At 47.9% G+C, this 18,191-nt stretch overlaps 1 protein-coding gene across 5 annotated transcripts in view; it reads left to right on the forward strand.

Annotated features, from left to right (window-relative positions):
• The window catches only part of EVI5 (ecotropic viral integration site 5), a 452,905-nt gene that overhangs the window by 161,982 nt on the left and 272,732 nt on the right, over positions 1-18,191 (forward strand). For all 5 annotated transcript variants that reach the window (XM_063939881.1, XM_063939882.1, XM_063939884.1 and 2 more), the window contains 2 exons: positions 9,987-10,179; positions 16,576-16,800. In XM_063939881.1, the coding sequence (XP_063795951.1) occupies positions 9,987-10,179; positions 16,576-16,800 (418 nt within the window). The remainder of the gene's footprint in view (positions 1-9,986; positions 10,180-16,575; positions 16,801-18,191) is intronic.

The raw sequence follows: 18,191 nt of genomic DNA on the forward strand, positions 1-18,191 counted from the left end.
CGGAACAATAGAGAGAGCCCAAGACATCCAGAACATGGTCAGAGACCTGCTAAAACCGAAAAGGGTGTCAGTTCACCAATGCACTCGAGTTCTGGGGAAAATTGTGGCGGCCTACGAGGCCATTCCCTTCGGAAGGTTCCATGCAAGGACTTTTCAATGGGACCTTCTGGACAAGTGGTCCGGGTCCCATCTGCACTTACATCGGAAAATAACTCTGTCCCCAGGGACCAGAGTGTCCCTCCTGTGGTGGTTGCAAAGTGCTCACCTCCTGGAGGGTCGCAGGTTCGGAATTCAGGATTGGATCCTGGTTACCACGGACGCGAGCCTCCGAGGATGAGGAGCGATCATACAGGGAAAAAATTTCAGTGTCTTTGGTCAGACCAGGAGTCCTGTCTACACATCAATGTGTTGGAACTCAGGGCCATTTACAACGGCCTTCGACAAGCGGAGAGTTTTCTTCGAAACCTACCGGTTCTGATTCAATCAGACAGTCACAGCAGTGGCTCATGTGAACCGCCAAGGCGGGACAAGAAGCAGAGTCACGATGGCGGAAGCCACCAGGATCCTTCGCTGGGCGGAAAATCATGTAAGCGTTCTGTCGGCTGTCTTCATTCCGGGAGTGGACAACTGGGAAGCAGACTTCCTCAGCAGATACGATCTCCATCCAGGAGAGTGGGGACTTCGTCAAGAAGTCTTTGCAGACGTAACACGTCTTTGGGGAACTCCTCAAATAGACATGATGGCGTCACGCCTCAACAAAAAACTTCGGAGGTATTGCGCCAGGTCTCGGGACCCTCAGGCAGTAGCAGTAGACGCTCTGGTAACACCGTGGGTGTTCAAATCGGTCTACGTGTTTCCTCCTCTTCCTCTCATCACAAAAGTGTTGAGGATCATAAGACGAAGAAGTGTACAGACGATACTAGTTGTCCCAGACTGGCCTCGAAGGGCCTGGTACTCGGATCTACAAGAGATGCTCACAGGAGATCCCTGGCCTCTTCCTCTGAGGGAAGACCTGTTGCAGCAGGGGCCCTGTGTATTTCAAGACTTACCGCGGTTACGTTTGACGGCATGGCGGTTGAACGCCGAATCCTAGCGAAAAAGGGGATTCCGGAAGAGGTCATCCCTACTTTAATAAAGGCTAGGAAGGAGGTGACGGTTAAACATTATCACCGTATCTGGCGAAAGTATGTGTCTTGGTGTGAGACCAAGAATGCACCTACGGAAGATTTTCATCTGGGTCGTCTTCTCCACTTCCTACAGACAGGAGTGGATATGGGCCTGAAATTAGGCTCTATTAAGGTACAGATTTCGGCCCTCTCGATTTTCTTTCAGAAGGAATTGGCTTCTCTTCCAGAAGTCCAAATGTTTGTAAAGGGAGTGCTGCACATCCAGCCCCCTTTTGTGCCTCCAGTGGCACCATGGGACCTGAACGTGGTGTTGCAGTTCCTAAAATCACACTGGTTTGAACCGCTTAACAAGGTTGAGTTGAAATTTCTTACCTGGAAGGTGGTCATGTTGTTGGCCTTAGCATCAGCAAGGCGAGTGTCAGAATTGGCGGCTTTGTCACACAAGAGCCCCTACTTGATTTTTCATGTGGATCGAGCTGAATTGAGGACACGTCCGCAATTTTTGCCTAAAGTGGTTTCTTCGTTCCATATGAATCAACCTATTGTGGTGCCTGTGGCTACAAGTGACCTGGAGGATTCCAGATCCCTGGACATAGTCAGGGCCTTAAAAATTTATGTAGCCAGGACGGCTAGAATTAGGAAAACAGAGGATCTGTTTGTCCTGTATGCGGCCAATAAGATTGGCGCTCCTGCTTCGAAGCAGACTATTGCTCGCTGGATCTGTAATACGATTCAGCAGGCTCACTCTACGGCTGGATTGCCAATACCAAATTCGGTTAAGGCCCATTCCACTAGGAAGGTGGGCTCTTCTTGGGCGGCTGCCCGAGGCGTCTCGGCATTACAACTTTGCCGAGCGGCGTCTTGGTCGGGGTCAAACACTTTTGCTAAATTCTACAAGTTTGATACCCTGGCTGATGATGACCTAGCGTTTGCTCAGTCGGTGCTGCAGAGTCATACGCACTCTCCCGCCCGATTGGATGCTTTGGTATAAACCCCATGGTCCTTACGGAGTCCCCAGCATCCTCTAGGACGTAAGAGAAAATAAGATTTTAAACCTACCGGTAAATTTATTTCTCCTAGTCCGTAGAGGATGCTGGGCGCCCGTCCCAGTGCGGAAACTCTGCAAGACTTGTATATAGTTGTTGCTTACATAAGGGTTATGTTACAGTTGACATCTGTCTTGGACCGTTACTGTCGTTTGTTCATACTGTTAACTGGTTATGTATGTTCCAGGTTACATGGTATGATTGGTGTGGGCTGGTATGAATCTTGCCCTTGGATTGCTAAATCCTGCCTTGTATTGTCCATCTCCTCTGGGCACAGTTCTCTAACTGAGGTCTGGAGGAGGGGCATAGAGGGAGGAGCCAGTGCACACCCATAGTCAAAGTTCTTTTTAGGTGCCCTATCTCCTGCGGAGCCAGTCTATACCCCATGGTCCTTACGGAGTCCCCAGCATCCTCTACGGACTAGGAGAAATAGATTTCTCTATCGTCCTAGTGGATGCTGGGGTTCCTGAAAGGACCATGGGGAATAGCGGCTCCGCAGGAGACAGGGCACAAAAGTAAAGCTTTCCGATCAGGTGGTGTGCACTGGCTCCTCCCCCTATGACCCTCCTCCAAGCCAGTTAGATTTTTGTGCCCGGCCGAGAAGGGTGCAATCTAGGTGGCTCTCCTAAAGAGCTGCTTAGAAAAAGTTTAGCTTAGGTTTTTTATTTTACAGTGAGTCCTGCTGGCAACAGGATCACTGCAACGAGGGACTGAGGGGAGAAGAAGTGAACTCACCTGCGTGCAGGATGGATTGGCTTCTTGGCTACTGGACATCAGCTCCAGAGGGACGATCACAGGTACAGCCTGGATGGTCACCGGAGCCGCGCCGCCGGCCCCCTTGCAGATGCTGAAGTCAGAAGAGGTCCAGAATCGGCGGCTGAAGACTCCTGCAGTCTTCTAAAGGTAGCGCACAGCACTGCAGCTGTGCGCCATTTTCCTCTCAGCACACTTCACACGCAGTCACTGAGGGTGCAGGGCGCTGGGGGGGGGCGCCCTGGGAGGCAAATGTAACCTATATAAAGGCTAAAAATACCTCACATATAGCCCCCAGAGGCTATATGGAGATATTTAACCCCTGCCTGGATTCACTAAATAGCGGGAGACGAGCCCGCCGGAAAAGGGGCGGGGCCTATCTCCTCAGCACACGGCGCCATTTCCTCTCACAGCTCCGCTGGTCAGGACGGCTCCCAGGTCTCTCCCCTGCACTGCACTACAGAAACAGGGTAAAACAGAGAGGGGGGGCAAATTTATGGCGATATTTTGATATATATAAAGCAGCTATAAGGGAGCACTTATTATAAGGCTATCCCTGTTATATATAGCGCTTTTGGTGTGTGCTGGCAAACTCTCCCTCTGTCTCTCCAAAGGGCTAGTGGGTCCTGTCTTCGTTAGGAGCATTCCCTGTGTGTCTGCTGTGTGTCGGTACGTGTGTGTCGACATGTATGAGGACGATATTGGTGTGGAGGCGGAGCAATTGCCAAATATGAGGATGTCACCCCCTAGGGAGTCGACACCAGAATGGATGCCTTTATTTATGGAACTACGGGATAGTGTCAACACGCTAAGGCAGTCGTTTGACGACATGAGACGGCCGGACAATCAATTAGTGCCTGTCCAGGCGACTCAAACACCGTCAGGGGCTGTGAAACGCCCTTTGCCTCAGTCGGTCGACACAGACCCAGACACAGGCACTGACTCCAGTGGTGACGGTGACGAATCAACCGTATTTTCCAGTAGGGCCACACGTTATATGATTTTGGCAATGAAGGAGGCGTTACATTTAGCTGATACTACAGGTACCACTAAACAGGGTATTATGTGGGGTGTGAAAAAACTACCTATAGTTTTTCCTGAATCAGAAGAATTAAATGACGTGTGTAATGAAGCGTGGGTTGCCCCTGATAAAAAGCTGATAATTTCAAAGAAATTATTGGCATTATACCCTTTCCCGCCAGAGGTTAGGGAGCGCTGGGAAACACCTCCTAGGGTGGACAAGGCGCTAACACGCTTATCTAAACAAGTGGCGTTACCCTCTCCTGAGACGGCCGCACTTGAAGATCCATCAGATAGGAGGATGGAAAATATCCAAAAAAGTATATACACACATGCAGGTGTTATACTACGACCAGCTATAGCGACTGCCTGGATGTGCAGTGCTGGGGTAGTTTGGTCAGAGTCCCTGATTGAAAATATTGATACCCTGGACAGGGACAATATTTTACTGTCGTTAGAACAAATAAAGGATGCATTTCTTTATATGCGTGATGCACAGAGGGATATCTGCACACTGGCATCACGGGTAAGTGCTAGGTCCATTTCGGCCAGAAGAGCTTTATGGACGCGACAGTGGACAGGCGATGCGGATTCAAAACGACATATGGAAGTTTTGCCGTATAAAGGGGAGGAGTTATTTGGAGTCGGTCTATCAGATTTGGTGGCCACGGCTACAGCCGGGAAATCCACCTTTCTACCTCAAGTCACTCCCCAACAGAAAAAGGCACCGACTTTTCAACCGCAGCCCTTTCGTTCCTTTAAAAATAAGAGAGCAAAGGGCTATTCATATCTGCCACGAGGCAGAGGTCGAGGGAAGAGACAGCAACAGGCAGCTCCTTCCCAGGAACAGAAGCCTTCCCCGGCTTCTACAAAAGCCTCAGCATGACGCTGGGGCTTCTCAAGCGGACTCGGGGACGGTGAGTGGTCGTCTCAAAAATTACAGCGCGCAGTGGGCTCACTCGCAGGTAGATCCCTGGATCCTGCAGATAATATCTCAGGGGTACAGGTTGGAATTAGAGACAGATCCACCTCGCCGTTTCCTGAAGTCTGCTTTACCAACGTCCCCCTCCGAAAGGGAGACGGTTTTGGAAGCCATTCACAAGCTGTACTCTCAGCAGGTGATAGTCAAGGTACCTCTTCTACAACAAGGGAAGGGGTATTATTCCACTCTTTTTGTGGTACCGAAGCCGGATGGCTCGGTAAGGCCTATTCTAAATCTGAAGTCCTTGAACCTGTACATAAAGAAGTTCAAGTTCAAGATGGAGTCACTCAGAGCAGTGATAGCGAACCTGGAAGAGGGGGACTTTATGGTATCCTTGGACATCAAGGATGCGTATCTCCACGTTCCAATTTACCCCTCACACCAGGGGTACCTCAGGTTCGTTGTACAAAACTGTCACTATCAGTTTCAGACGCTGCCGTTCGGATTGTCCACGGCACCTCGGGTCTTTACAAAGGTAATGGCCGAGATGATGATTCTTCTTCGAAGAAAAGGCATATTAATTATCCCATACTTGGACGATCTCCTAATAAGGGCAAGGTCCAGAGAACAGCTAGAGATGGGATTAGCACTGTCGCAAGAAGTGCTAAAACAGCACGGGTGGATTCTGAATATTCCAAAATCCCAGTTAATGCCGACAACTCGTCTGCTGTTCCTAGGGATGATTCTGGACACGGTTCAGAAAAAGGTTTTTCTCCCGGAGGAAAAAGCCAAGGAGTTATCCGAGCTTGTCAGGAACCTCCTAAAACCAGGAAAGGTGTCTGTACATCAATGCACAAGAGTCCTGGGAAAAATGGTGGCTTCTTACGAAGCAATTCCATTCGGCAGTTTCCACGCAAGAATTTTCCAAAGGGATCTGTTGGACAAATGGTCAGGGTCGCATCTTCAGATGCACCTGCGGATAACCCTGTCTCCAAGGACAAGGGTGTCTCTTCTGTGGTGGTTGCAGAGTGCTCATCTATTGGAGGGCCGCAGATTCGGCATACAGGATTGGATCCTGGTGACCACGGACGCCAGCCTGAGAGGCTGGGGAGCAGTCACACAAGGAAGTATGGACGAGCCTGGAAACGTCTCTTCACATAAACATTCTGGAACTAAGAGCAATATACAATGCTCTAAGCCAGGCAGAACCTCTGCTTCAGGGAAAACCGGTGTTGATCCAGTCGGACAACATCACGGCAGTCGCCCATGTGAACAGACAGGGCGGCACAAGAAGCAGGAGTGCAATGGCAGAAGCTGCAAGGATTCTTCGCTGGGCAGAGAATCATGTGATAGCACTGTCAGCAGTGTTCATCCCGGGAGTGGACAACTGGGAAGCAGACTTCCTCAGCAGACACGACCTTCACCCGGGAGAGTGGGGACTTCATCCGGAAGTCTTCCACATGCTGGTAACCCGTTGGGAAAGACCAATGGTGGACATGATGGCGTCTCGCCTCAACAAAAAACTGGACAGGTATTGCGCCAGGTCAAGAGATCCGCAGGCAATAGCTGTGGACGCGCTGGTAACGCCTTGGGTGTACCAGTCGGTGTATGTGTTTCCTCCTCTGCCTCTCATACCAAAAGTATTGAGAATTATACGGCAAAGAGGCGTAAGAACGATACTAGTGGTTCCGGATTGGCCAAGAAGGACTTGGTACCCGGAACTTCAAGAGATGATCACGGAAGATCCGTGGCCTCTACCTCTAAGGAGGGACTTGCTTCAGCAGGGTCCCTGTCTGTTTCAAGACTTACCGCGGCTGCGTTTGACGGCATGGCGGTTGAACACCGGATCCTAAAGGAAAAAGGCATGCCGGAAGAAGTCATTCCTACTTTGATTAAAGCAAGGAAGGAAGTAACCGTGCAACACTATCACCGCATTTGGCGAAGATATGTTGCGTGGTGCGAGGATCGGAGTGCTCCGACGGAGGAATTTCAACTGGGTCGATTCCTACATTTCCTGCAATCAGGATTGTCTATGGGTCTCAAATTGGGATCTATTAAGGTTCAAATTTCGGCCCTGTCGATTTTCTTTCAAAAAGAATTGGCTTCAGTTCCTGAAGTCCAGACTTTTGTTAAGGGAGTGCTGCATATACAGCCTCCTGTGGTGCCTCCAGTGGCACCGTGGGATCTCAATGTGGTTTTGGAATTTCTAAAATCTCATTGGTTTGAACCACTAAAAAAGGTGGATTTAAAATATCTCACATGGAAAGTGACCATGTTACTAGCCCTGGCTTCGGCCAGGAGAGTGTCAGAACTGGCAGCTTTATCTTACAAAAGCCCATATCTGATTTTCCATTCGGACAGGGCAGAACTGCGGACTCGTCCGCATTTTCTCCCTAAGGTGGTGTCAGCATTTCATCTGAACCAGCCTATTGTAGTGCCTGCGGCTACAAGTGACTTGGAGGACTCCAAGTTACTGGACGTTGTCAGAGCATTAAAAATATATATTGCAAGGACAGCTGGAGTCAGAAAATCTGACCCGTTGTTTATATTGTATGCACCCAACACGATGGGTGCTCCTGCGTCTAAGCAGACGATTGCTCGTTGGATCTGTAGCACAATCCAAATTGCACATTCTGTGGCAGGCCTGCCACAGCCTAAATCTATAAAGGCCCACTCCACAAGGAAGGTGGGCTCATCTTGGGCGGCTGCCCGAGGGGTCTCGGCATTTCAACTTTGCCGAACAGCTACGTGGTCAGGGGAGAACACGTTTGTAAAATTTTACAAATTTGATACTCTGGCTAAGGAGGACCTGGAGTTCTCTCATTCGGTGCTGCAGAGTCATCCGCACTCTCCCGCCCGTTTGGGAGCTTTGGTATAATCCCCATGGTCCTTTCAGGAACCCCAGCATCCACTAGGACGATAGAGAAAATAAGAATTTACTTACCGATAATTCTATTTCTCGGAGTCCGTAGTGGATGCTGGGCGCCCATCCCAAGTGCGGATTATCTGCAATAATTGTACATAGTTATTGTTAACTAATTCGGGTTATTGTTAGGAAGCCATCTTTCAGAGGCTCCTCTGTTATCATACTGTTAACTGGTTTTGATCACAAGTTGTACGGTGTGATTGGTGTGGCTGGTATGAGTCTTACCCGGGATTCAAAATTCCTCCCTTATTGTGTACGCTCGTCCGGGCACAGTACCTAACTGGCTTGGAGGAGGGTCATAGGGGGAGGAGCCAGTGCACACCACCTGATCGGAAAGCTTTACTTTTGTGCCCTGTCTCCTGCGGAGCCGCTATTCCCCATGGTCCTTTCAGGAACCCCAGCATCCACTACGGACTCCGAGAAATAGAATTATCGGTAAGTAAATTCTTATTTTACCAGTAGGTTTAAAATCTTATTTTCACTGCTCATTTAGGAGGATTTCTATCAAGCCTTCTAAAGAGAAAAAGTAGAAAAGTTGTCCATTGCAACCAATTGGCTTCAGTCATTCTGTAGACTACTAGGTAAATGATAGCTACAAGCTAATTGGTTGCTATGGGCTACTTCTCCATTATATTTTTCTCTGTAGAAGGCTAGATACATCTCCCACTTACTAGAAAATGAACACTACTCGTATACAGTGGTGTATCTATCATAGATGCAGTGTGTGCAGTGCACATGCACCCCAGAATCAGTGGGGCCCTACACCACCCATTAGCCACCTATTAGGGCAGTATGGATGGTGTAATGGTCAGCATTGCTGCCTCACAGCACTGAGGTCACGAGTTCGATACCCACAATGGCCCTAACTGTGCGGAGTTTGTATATTCTCCTCGTACTTGCGTGGGTTTCCTCCGGGTACTCTGGTTTCCTCCCACAATCAAAAAATATATACTGGTAGGTTAATTGGCTCTCAACAAAAATTAACCCTAGCATGAATGTGTCTGTGTGTACATGTGATGGGGAATATAGATTTTAAGCTCCACTGGGGCAGGGACTGATGCGAATGGGCAAATACTCTCTGTAAAGCGCTGCGAAATATGTGTGCGCTATATAAATAACTGGTGGTAAATAAATAAATCTTGCACAGTAGCAGCCCATGTTTCTGGTGGTGATTGTCTTCAGAAATATAACTCCTGCGCCTGGTTTTTGCTAAAATTACCATAAATCTGGCTCAAGTGCAGAAGGTTACTGTGCAGGTTTTAACTGTGTGGAGAGAGGTTTTTTTTTTTTGTAACTTGATTGTTCTAAAATAAAGCCCAGTAATCTGGGTGGTCTCTCCTCTGGATAAAAGATTGTTCTGACACTTTTTGTGTTTTCAGCAGTTAAGTTTGACTACATCTCTCAGCCTACACCTTTGGGATTTCCTGTTTTTGCTGGCTTTGTGAAATAAACACACGCCTAGTAATTTCTTAATGTGGGTTTAAAAGGGTTCAGGTGCTGGGGAAGGTGTGTTCGTTTTTTCAAATCTTGTATGGCGGAATCTCCAAAGAGCAGTGTGTATGTTTAGCAGCAGGAACTAATTTTGCTAACAGAGGCCAGGCAGCAGGTATGCTGAAAGGCTCTGGGAGGATCCACTGGCATAGCCCTGTCAGCTGCAGATGACAGGGTGTAGTGCTAAGACCCCACCATGTTGGTGAAGCGCAGTGTCTGTGCAGCTGGGACCCTGAAAAGTTTGATGTAGCTGTTTACATGAGTCTGCTGGAACCTGGTAGGAACTGTGTTAAACTGTGGTAACTGCTTCTGAGGAGGTTTAGGTGTATTTGCTGGGGACTTTTTGGGAGACTGGTGTTTTAACCTGTGAATTATGAGATGTAAACAGCCTTTTGTAATTATTCTAGGTTATCTAAGAGGCTTGTATTGTTTTCACACTACCTTTCAATAAATGTGCGATTATAAGGCACCTGTCACTTTATCTGTGTGTGCGCAGTTTTAAAGAGGTCCATGAATAAAGGTGTGTCCTAAATACGGTATCCTTACAGTGGCACACACCTTTGCACGTGGGCCTCTCTCGTACTGTACCTATGAAGAGGGTTGTTTTTAGACCTTTTGTTCTGTAAGAATAAATGAAAATCACCACACTGTAAAATAAAGAAATGCGGCTAATTGTAAACTCAACATGATCTCTCTTCCAGGCTGCTTGAAATAGACAGTAAATCCCTGCGATCAGTTAATGGATCAAGGAGAAATAGTGGCTCTTCGCTGGTTTCCAGCTCCTCTGCATCCAGCAATCTCAGTCACCATCAGGAGGAGGATACCTGGCTACTCTGGGGTCGCATTGTTAATGAGTGGGAGGAAGTGTACAAGAAAAAGGAAAAGCAGATAAAGGTATCTCTTATCAAGGCAACAATAAATTAATGCCTCAATGGGGCCGATGCAATTGTTTTTCAGGAGTCTAAAAATCCTGTCTAAACTGGACTTTTTAGATGACCAAACAATTGTCACAATTCAATTGTGTTTGGGCACCAATGCATATTGCGCATGACGCACCCAACAGACCAGGTTTAGCCACCTAAAACGGCTAAACCCTTCTAAACTCCCTGCTTTGAACTCTCAAAATGCAGAGTTTCAGTGCAAAAAAGCAATTGATTTGATCCCAAAATGTATAACTTTGATAGTAATGATTACCTGGTTATTCACACTACAATTAAGATTTACATTGCTTGCTGTCATATTTCTGTGAATGTCTGTAGCACATAAGTAACTTTGTTATACTTTTTAATTTATGCTGTAGGAGACTTGGATGTGCGCCAGTATTTTGTTTTCTTCTTGACCATTTGCTCACCTTCCCCCCCAAAAAACCCCATATGTAAAGCGGAGGCCTCCTGCACATTTTTCCATTACAGGTTTTATTTATTCTTTTTCAAATTTCTTTATGGATTTCCTGCTTTTTCTATTTCTCTGACGTCCTAGTGGATGCTGGGAACTCCGTAAGGACCATGGGGAATAGCGGCTCCGCAGTAGACTGGGCACAAAAGTAAAAGCTTTAGGACTACCTGGTGTGCACTGGCTCCTCCCCCTATGACCCTCCTCCAAGCCTCAGTTAGATTTTTGTGCCCGAACGAAAAGGGTGCATACTAGGTGGCTCTCCTGAGCTGCTTAGAGTAAAAGTTTAAATTAGGTTTTTTATTTTCAGTGAGTCCTGCTGGCAACAGGCTCACTGCACCGAGGGACTAAGGGGAGAAGAAGCGAACTCACTTGCGTGCAGAGTGGATTGGGCTTCTTAGGCTACTGGACATTAGCTCCAGAGGGACGATCACAGGCCCAGCCATGGATGGGTCCCAGAGCCGCGCCGCCGGCCCCCTTACAGAGCCAGAAGACAGAAGAGGTCCAGAAAATCAGCGGCAGAAGACGTCCTGTCTTCAATAAGGTAGCGCACAGCACCGCAGCTGTGCGCCATTGCTCTCAGCACACTTCACACTCCGGTTACTGAGGGTGCAGGGCGCTGGGGGGGGGGCGCCCTGAGACGCAATAAAAACACCTTAGATGGCTAAAAATACATCACATATAGCTCCTGGGCTATATGGATGCATTTAACCCCTGCCAGTTTTTCCTTAAAAAAGCGGGAGAAAGGCCGCCGAGAAGGGGGCGGAGCCTATCTCCTCAGCACACAAGCGCCATTTTCCCTCACAGCTCCGTTGGAGGGAAGCTCCCTGGCTCTCCCCTGCGGTCCTACACTACAGAAACAGGGTAAAACAAGAGAGGGGGGGCACTAATTTGGCAGATTAATAAATACAGCAGCTATGTAAGGGAAAAACACTTATATAAGGTTATCCCTGTATATATATAGCGCTCTGGTGTGTGCTGGCAAACTCTCCCTCTGTCTCCCCAAAGGGCTAGTGGGGTCCTGTCCTCTATCAGAGCATTCCCTGTGTGTGTGCTGTGTGTCGGTACGTTGTGTCGACATGTATGAGGAGGAAAATGGTATGGAGGCGGAGCAATTGCCTGTAATAGTGATGTCACCCCCTAGGGAGTCGACACCTGACTGGATGGTCTTATGGAAGGAATTACGTGATAGCGTCAGCACTTTACAAAAGACTGTTGACGACATGAGACAGCCGGAAAAACAGTTAATACCTGTCCAGGCGTCTCAAACACCGTCAGGGGCTCTAAAGCGCCCGTTACCTCAGATGGTCGACACAGACCCAGACACGGACACTGACTCCAGTGTCGACGGTGAGGAAACAAACGTATTTTCCAGTAGGGCCACACGTTACATGATCACGGCAATGAAGGAGGTTTTGAACATTTCTGATACTACAAGTACCACAAAAAAGGGTATTATGTGGGGTGTGAAAAAACTACCCGTAGTTTTTCCTGAATCAGATGAATTAAATGAGGTGTGTGATGAAGCGTGGTTTTCCCCCGATAAAAAAACTGCTAATTTCTAAAAAATTATTGGCATTATACCCTTTCCCGCCAGAGGTTAGGGCGCGTTGGGAAACACCCCCTAGGTTAGATAAGGCGCTCACACGCTTATCAAAACAAGTGGCGTTACCGTCTCCTGATACGGCCGCCCTCAAAGAGCCAGCTGATAGGAAGCTGGAAAATATCCTTAAAAGTATATACACACATACTGGTGTTATACTGCGACCAGCAATCGCCTCAGCCTGGATGTGTCGGATTCCCTGACTGAAAATATTGATACCCTGGACAGGGACAGTATATTATTGACTATAGAGCATTTAAAGGATGCATTTCTATATATGCGAGATGCACAGAGGGATATTTGCACTCTGGCATCAAGAGTAAGTGCGCTGTCCATTTCTGCCGGAAGAGGGTTATGGACGCGACAGTGGTCAGGTGATGCGGATTCCAAACGGCATATGGAAGTATTGCCGTATAAAGGGGAGGAGTTATTTGGGGTCGGTCTATCGGACCTGGTGGCCACGGCAACGTCTGGGAAATCCACCTTTTTACCCCAGGTCACCTCTCAGCAGAAAAAGACACCGTCTTTTCAGGCTCAGTCCTTTCGTCCCCATAAGGGCAAGCGGGCAAAAGGCCACTCATATCTGCCCCGGGGCAGAGGAAGGGGAAAAAGACTGCAACAGACAGCTTCTTCCCACGAACAGAAGCCCTCCCCCGCTTCTGCCAAGTCCTCAGCATGACGCTGGGGCCTTACAAGCGGACTCAGGTACGGTGGGGGGTCGTCTCAAGAATTTCAGCGCGCAGTGGGCTCACTCGCAAGTGGACCCCTGGATCCTGCAGGTAGTATCTCAGGGGTACAAATTGGAATTCGAGACGTCTCCCCCTCGCCGGTTCCTGAAGTCTGCTTTACCAACGTCTCCCTCCAACAGGGAGGCGGTATTGGAAGCCATTCACAAGCTGTATTCCCAGCAGGTGATAATCAAGGTACCCCTCCTACAACAGGGAAAGGGGTATTATTCCACGCTGTTTGTGGTACCGAAGCCGGACGGCTCGGTGAGACCTATTTTAAATCTGAAATCATTGAACACTTACAGACAAAGGTTCAAATTCAAGATGGAGTCACTCAGAGCAGTTATAGCGAACCTGGAAGAAGGGGACTATATGGTGTCTCTGGACATCAAGGATGCTTACCTCCATGTCCCAATTTGCCCTTCTCACCAAGGGTACCTCAGTTTTGTGGTACAGAACTGTCACTATCAGTTTCAGACGCTGCCGTTTGGATTGTCCACGGCACCCCGGGTCTTTACCAAGGTAATGGCCGAAATGATGATTCTTCTTCGAAGAAAAGGCGTCTTAATTATCCCTTACTTGGACGATCTCCTGATAAGGGCAAGGTCCAGGGAACAGTTAGAGGTCGGAGTAGCACTATCTCAAGTAGTACTACGACAGCACGGGTGGATTCTAAATATTCCAAAATCGCAGCTGATTCCGACGACACGTCTGCTGTTCCTAGGGATGATTCTGGACACAGTCCAGAAAAAGGTGTTTCTCCCGGAGGAGAAAGCCAGGGAGTTATCCGAGCTGGTCAGGAACCTCCTAAAACCAGGCCAAGTGTCAGTGCATCAATGCACAAGGGTCCTGGGAAAAATGGTGGCTTCTTACGAAGCGATTCCATTCGGCAGATTCCACGCAAGAACTTTTCAGTGGGATCTGCTGGACAAATGGTCCGGATCGCATCTTCAGATGCATCAGCTGGTATCCCTGTCTCCAAGGACAAGGGTGTCTCTCCTGTGGTGGTTGCAGAGTGCTCATCTTCTAGAGGGCCGCAGATTCGGCATTCAGGACTGGGTCCTGGTGACCACGGATGCCAGCCTGAGAGGCTGGGGAGCAGTCACACAGGGAAGAAATTTCCAGGGCTTGTGGTCAAGCATGGAAACGTCATTTCACATAAATATCCTGGAACTAAGGGCCATTTACAATGCCCTAAGTCAAGCAAGGCCTCTGCTTCAGGGTCAGCCGGTGTTGATCCAGTCGGACAACATCACGGCAGTCGCCCACGTAAACAGACAGGGCGGCACAAGAAGCAGGAAGGCAATGGCAGAAGTTGCAAGGATTCTTCGCTGGGTGGAAAATCATGTGCTAGCACTGTCAGCAGTGTTCATTCCGGGAGTGGACAACTGGGAAGCAGACTTCCTCAGCAGACACGACCTCCACCCGGGGGAGTGGGGACTTCACCCAGAAGTCTTCCACATGATTGTGAACCGTTGGGAAAAACCAAAGGTGGACATGATGGCGTCCCGCCTCAACAAAAAACTAGACAGATATTGCGCCAGGTCAAGGGACCCTCAGGCAATAGCTGTGGACGCTCTGGTAACACCGTGGGTGTACCAGTCAGTGTATGTGTTCCCTCCTCTGCCTCTCATACCCAAGGTACTGAGAATCATAAGAAGGAGAGGAGTAAGGACTATTCTCGTGGCTCCGGATTGGCCAAGAAGGACTTGGTACCCGGAACTTCAAGAGATGCTCACGGAGGACCCGTGGCCTCTACCTCTAAGAAAGGACCTGCTCCAGCAGGGACCCTGTCTGTTCCAAGACTTACCTTGGCTGCGTTTGACGGCATGGCGGTTGAACGCCGGATCCTGAAGGAAAAAGGCATTCCGGATGAAGTCATCCCTACCCTGATCAAAGCCAGGAAGGATGTAACCGTGCAACATTATCACCGTATTTGGCGTAAATATGTTGCGTGGTGTGAGGCCAGGAAGGCCCCTACAGAGGAATTTCAACTGGGTCGTTTCCTGCATTTCCTGCAAACAGGACTGTCTATGGGCCTAAAATTAGGGTCCATTAAGGTTCAAATTTCGGCCCTGTCGATTTTCTTCCAGAAAGAACTGGCTTCAGTTCCTGAAGTTCAGACGTTTGTCAAGGGGGTACTGCATATACAGCCTCCTTTTGTGCCTCCAGTGGCACCTTGGGATCTCAATGTAGTTTTGGGGTTCCTAAAATCACATTGGTTTGAACCACTCACCACTGTGGACTTAAAATATCTCACATGGAAAGTGGTAATGCTGTTAGCCCTGGCTTCAGCCAGGCGTGTCTCAGAATTGGCGGCTTTATCCTATAAAAGCCCTTACCTAATTTTTCATACGGACAGGGCAGAATTGAGGACTCGTCCTCAATTTCTCCCTAAGGTGGTTTTAGCGTTTCACTTGAACCAGCCTATTGTGGTACCTGCGGCTACTAGGGACTTGGAGGACTCCAAGTTGCTGGACGTAGCCAGGGCCCTGAAAATATGTTTCCAGGACGGCTTGAGTCAGAAAATCTGACTCGCTGTTTATCCTGTATGCACCCAACAAGCTGGGTGCTCCTGCTTCTAAGCAGACTATTGCTCGTTGGATTTGTAGTACAATTCAGCTTGCACATTCTGTGGCAGGCCTGCCACAGCCAAAATCTGTAAAAGCCCATTCCACAAGGAAAGTGGGCTCATCTTGGGCGGCTGCCCGAGGGGTCTCGGCTTTACAACTTTGCCGAGCAGCTACTTGGTCAGGGGCAAACACGTTTGCTAAATTCTACAAATTTGATACCCTGGCTGAGGAGGACCTGGAGTTCTCTCATTCGGTGCTGCAGAGTCATCCGCACTCTCCCGCCCGTTTGGGAACTTTGGTATAATCCCCATGGTCCTTACAGAGTTCCCAGCATCCACTAGGACGTCAGAGAAAATAAGAATTTACTTACCGATAATTCTATTTCTCATAGTCCGTAGTGGATGCTGGGCGCCCATCCCAAGTGCGGATTGTCTGCAATACTTGTACATAGTTATTGTTACAAAAATCGGGTTATTATTGTTTTGAGCCATCTTTTCAGAGGCTCCTCTGTTATCATGCTGTTAACTGGGTTCAGATCACAGGTTGTACAGTGTGATTGGTGTGGCTGGTATGAGTCTTACCCGGGATTCAAAATCCTTCCTTATTGTGTACGCTCGTCCGGGCACAGTATCCTAACTGAGGCTTGGAGGAGGGTCATAGGGGGAGGAGCCAGTGCACACCAGGTAGTCCTAAAGCTTTTACTTTTGTGCCCAGTCTCCTGCGGAGCCGCTATTCCCCATGGTCCTTACGGAGTTCCCAGCATCCACTACGGACTATGAGAAATAGAATTATCGGTAAGTAAATTCTTATTTTTTTTTTCTATTTTTTTTTTAAGCTTATTCAAGAGATTTAACAAGGAACAAAAAGCTTTGAATATTTTGTAAAGGCTGTATCTTGTGTGCCTCATCTCTGTTTCCACCAGATTTACCTGGTCGTTTTTAACCAATCCAAATCATGAATATATAAACATTGCAGTGTCTTGTTTTTCGTGTAGGAACTTGTCAGAAAAGGGATACCCCACCACTTTCGTGCAATCGTATGGCAACTATTATGCAACGCTCAAAATATGCCAATTAAAGAGCAGTATTCTGATCTCTTAAAAATGACCTCACCGTGTGAAAAGCTCATCAGGAGGGACATTGCCAGAACATATCCGGAGCATGATTTCTTCAAAGAGAAAGACAGTCTGGGGCAAGAAGTTTTATTCAATGTCATGAAGGTTGGTTTTTTTGTTAGCTTTCTCATGTAAACATGGGGCTTTAATCCCTGGTGTCCTCTGTAGGCGGCAGCAGGGACCTTGGAGCTCCGGACAGAGATCTGTGATAAGTCTGACTGCTTCATCTACAGAAGTGAAAGTGAGCCAGTTTGTGATCACGAATCACATTAAACGTTTGATTATAGAAATTAACTTTTGCAAGAAACTCATCTGCCGTCACAGCAGTTTTACAGTATAAAATCTATATATTTGGTGTCCTCATACTCTTGAGAACGAAGCTACTAAATGTGAGGGTAATGTTCTTTGACTGCTAACTGAGAAGTATTCATAAGGTAAAGGTATTTAATCCAGTGTGCTACCAGATATGTATTGTGAATAACAACTTACAGCTGCACAAATGCAATAAGTCTGGCTCAGACAATGAAAATGTAAAAATCAAAATATTCCTGCTATTATGTCTATCAGCGGTGGCAATGAAATGGTTAAACTGTCAAATACTTCACTGATAATCAAAGCTTTAAGTGTTTTACTCTACAATTCCTGTAGCAAGCGCTATATCATACCCAAACTTTCATAGCCCAAAAAAGACATTCCCTTTCCCCCATAGGTTGTTACATAGGTCATGTCACTTTTCTGTGAACCTGCTCTCTACGCAATGTTGCTGTGACATCTAGTTTTATTCTGCTTTGTGTCCAACAACATACTGTGATGCTCTAGTCTGTGGCCCTGTACATAACTCTCCCTCTGACTGGAAGCTGTGACCTCCATTGGTTACGTGGGTATTTCTCTGGTTAGGGGTGGAGTTATACCAGCGCAGGCAAGAGGGTCTCCTCAACATTTTGCAGTTCCATTTTGTCCATAAAACATCAGTACATCTCTCTGAAAGCATCACTAGCATATTATGTGTGCAAATTAATATTTCTGCTGCGGGGTACATTGGACTGCACAAGTCTGGACAATGGGGTGTAGAGTAGGATCTTGATCCGAGGCACCAACAGGCTCAAAGCTTTGACTGTTCCCAGAATGCACATCGCCGCCTCCTCTATTACCCCGCCTCCCTGCACAGGATCTCAGTTTTTAGTTAACCAGCCCAATGCAGTAGCAGGAAAAGAGACGACAACGGTTAGTAGCCACATACACCACACTCTCACGACAAGAGAAGTGTCAGCGGCTAATGCCATACCAACCCAAAGAAGCTAAGTGCGTCAGGGTGGGCGCCTTGTGGAGCCCAGTGTACCTCGCAGAAAGAGATTTAACAAAGGTAAGTTCTTATCATAAATCTCGTTTTCTGCTGCGGGGTACACTGGGCTCCACAAGGATAGACATTGGGGATGTCCTAAAGCAGTTCCTTATGGGAGGGGACGCACTGTAGCGGGCATAAGAACCCAGAATGC

Source organism: Pseudophryne corroboree, chromosome 9 (assembly GCF_028390025.1).
Source record: "Pseudophryne corroboree isolate aPseCor3 chromosome 9, aPseCor3.hap2, whole genome shotgun sequence".
NCBI classification, from domain to species: domain Eukaryota; kingdom Metazoa; phylum Chordata; class Amphibia; order Anura; family Myobatrachidae; genus Pseudophryne; species Pseudophryne corroboree.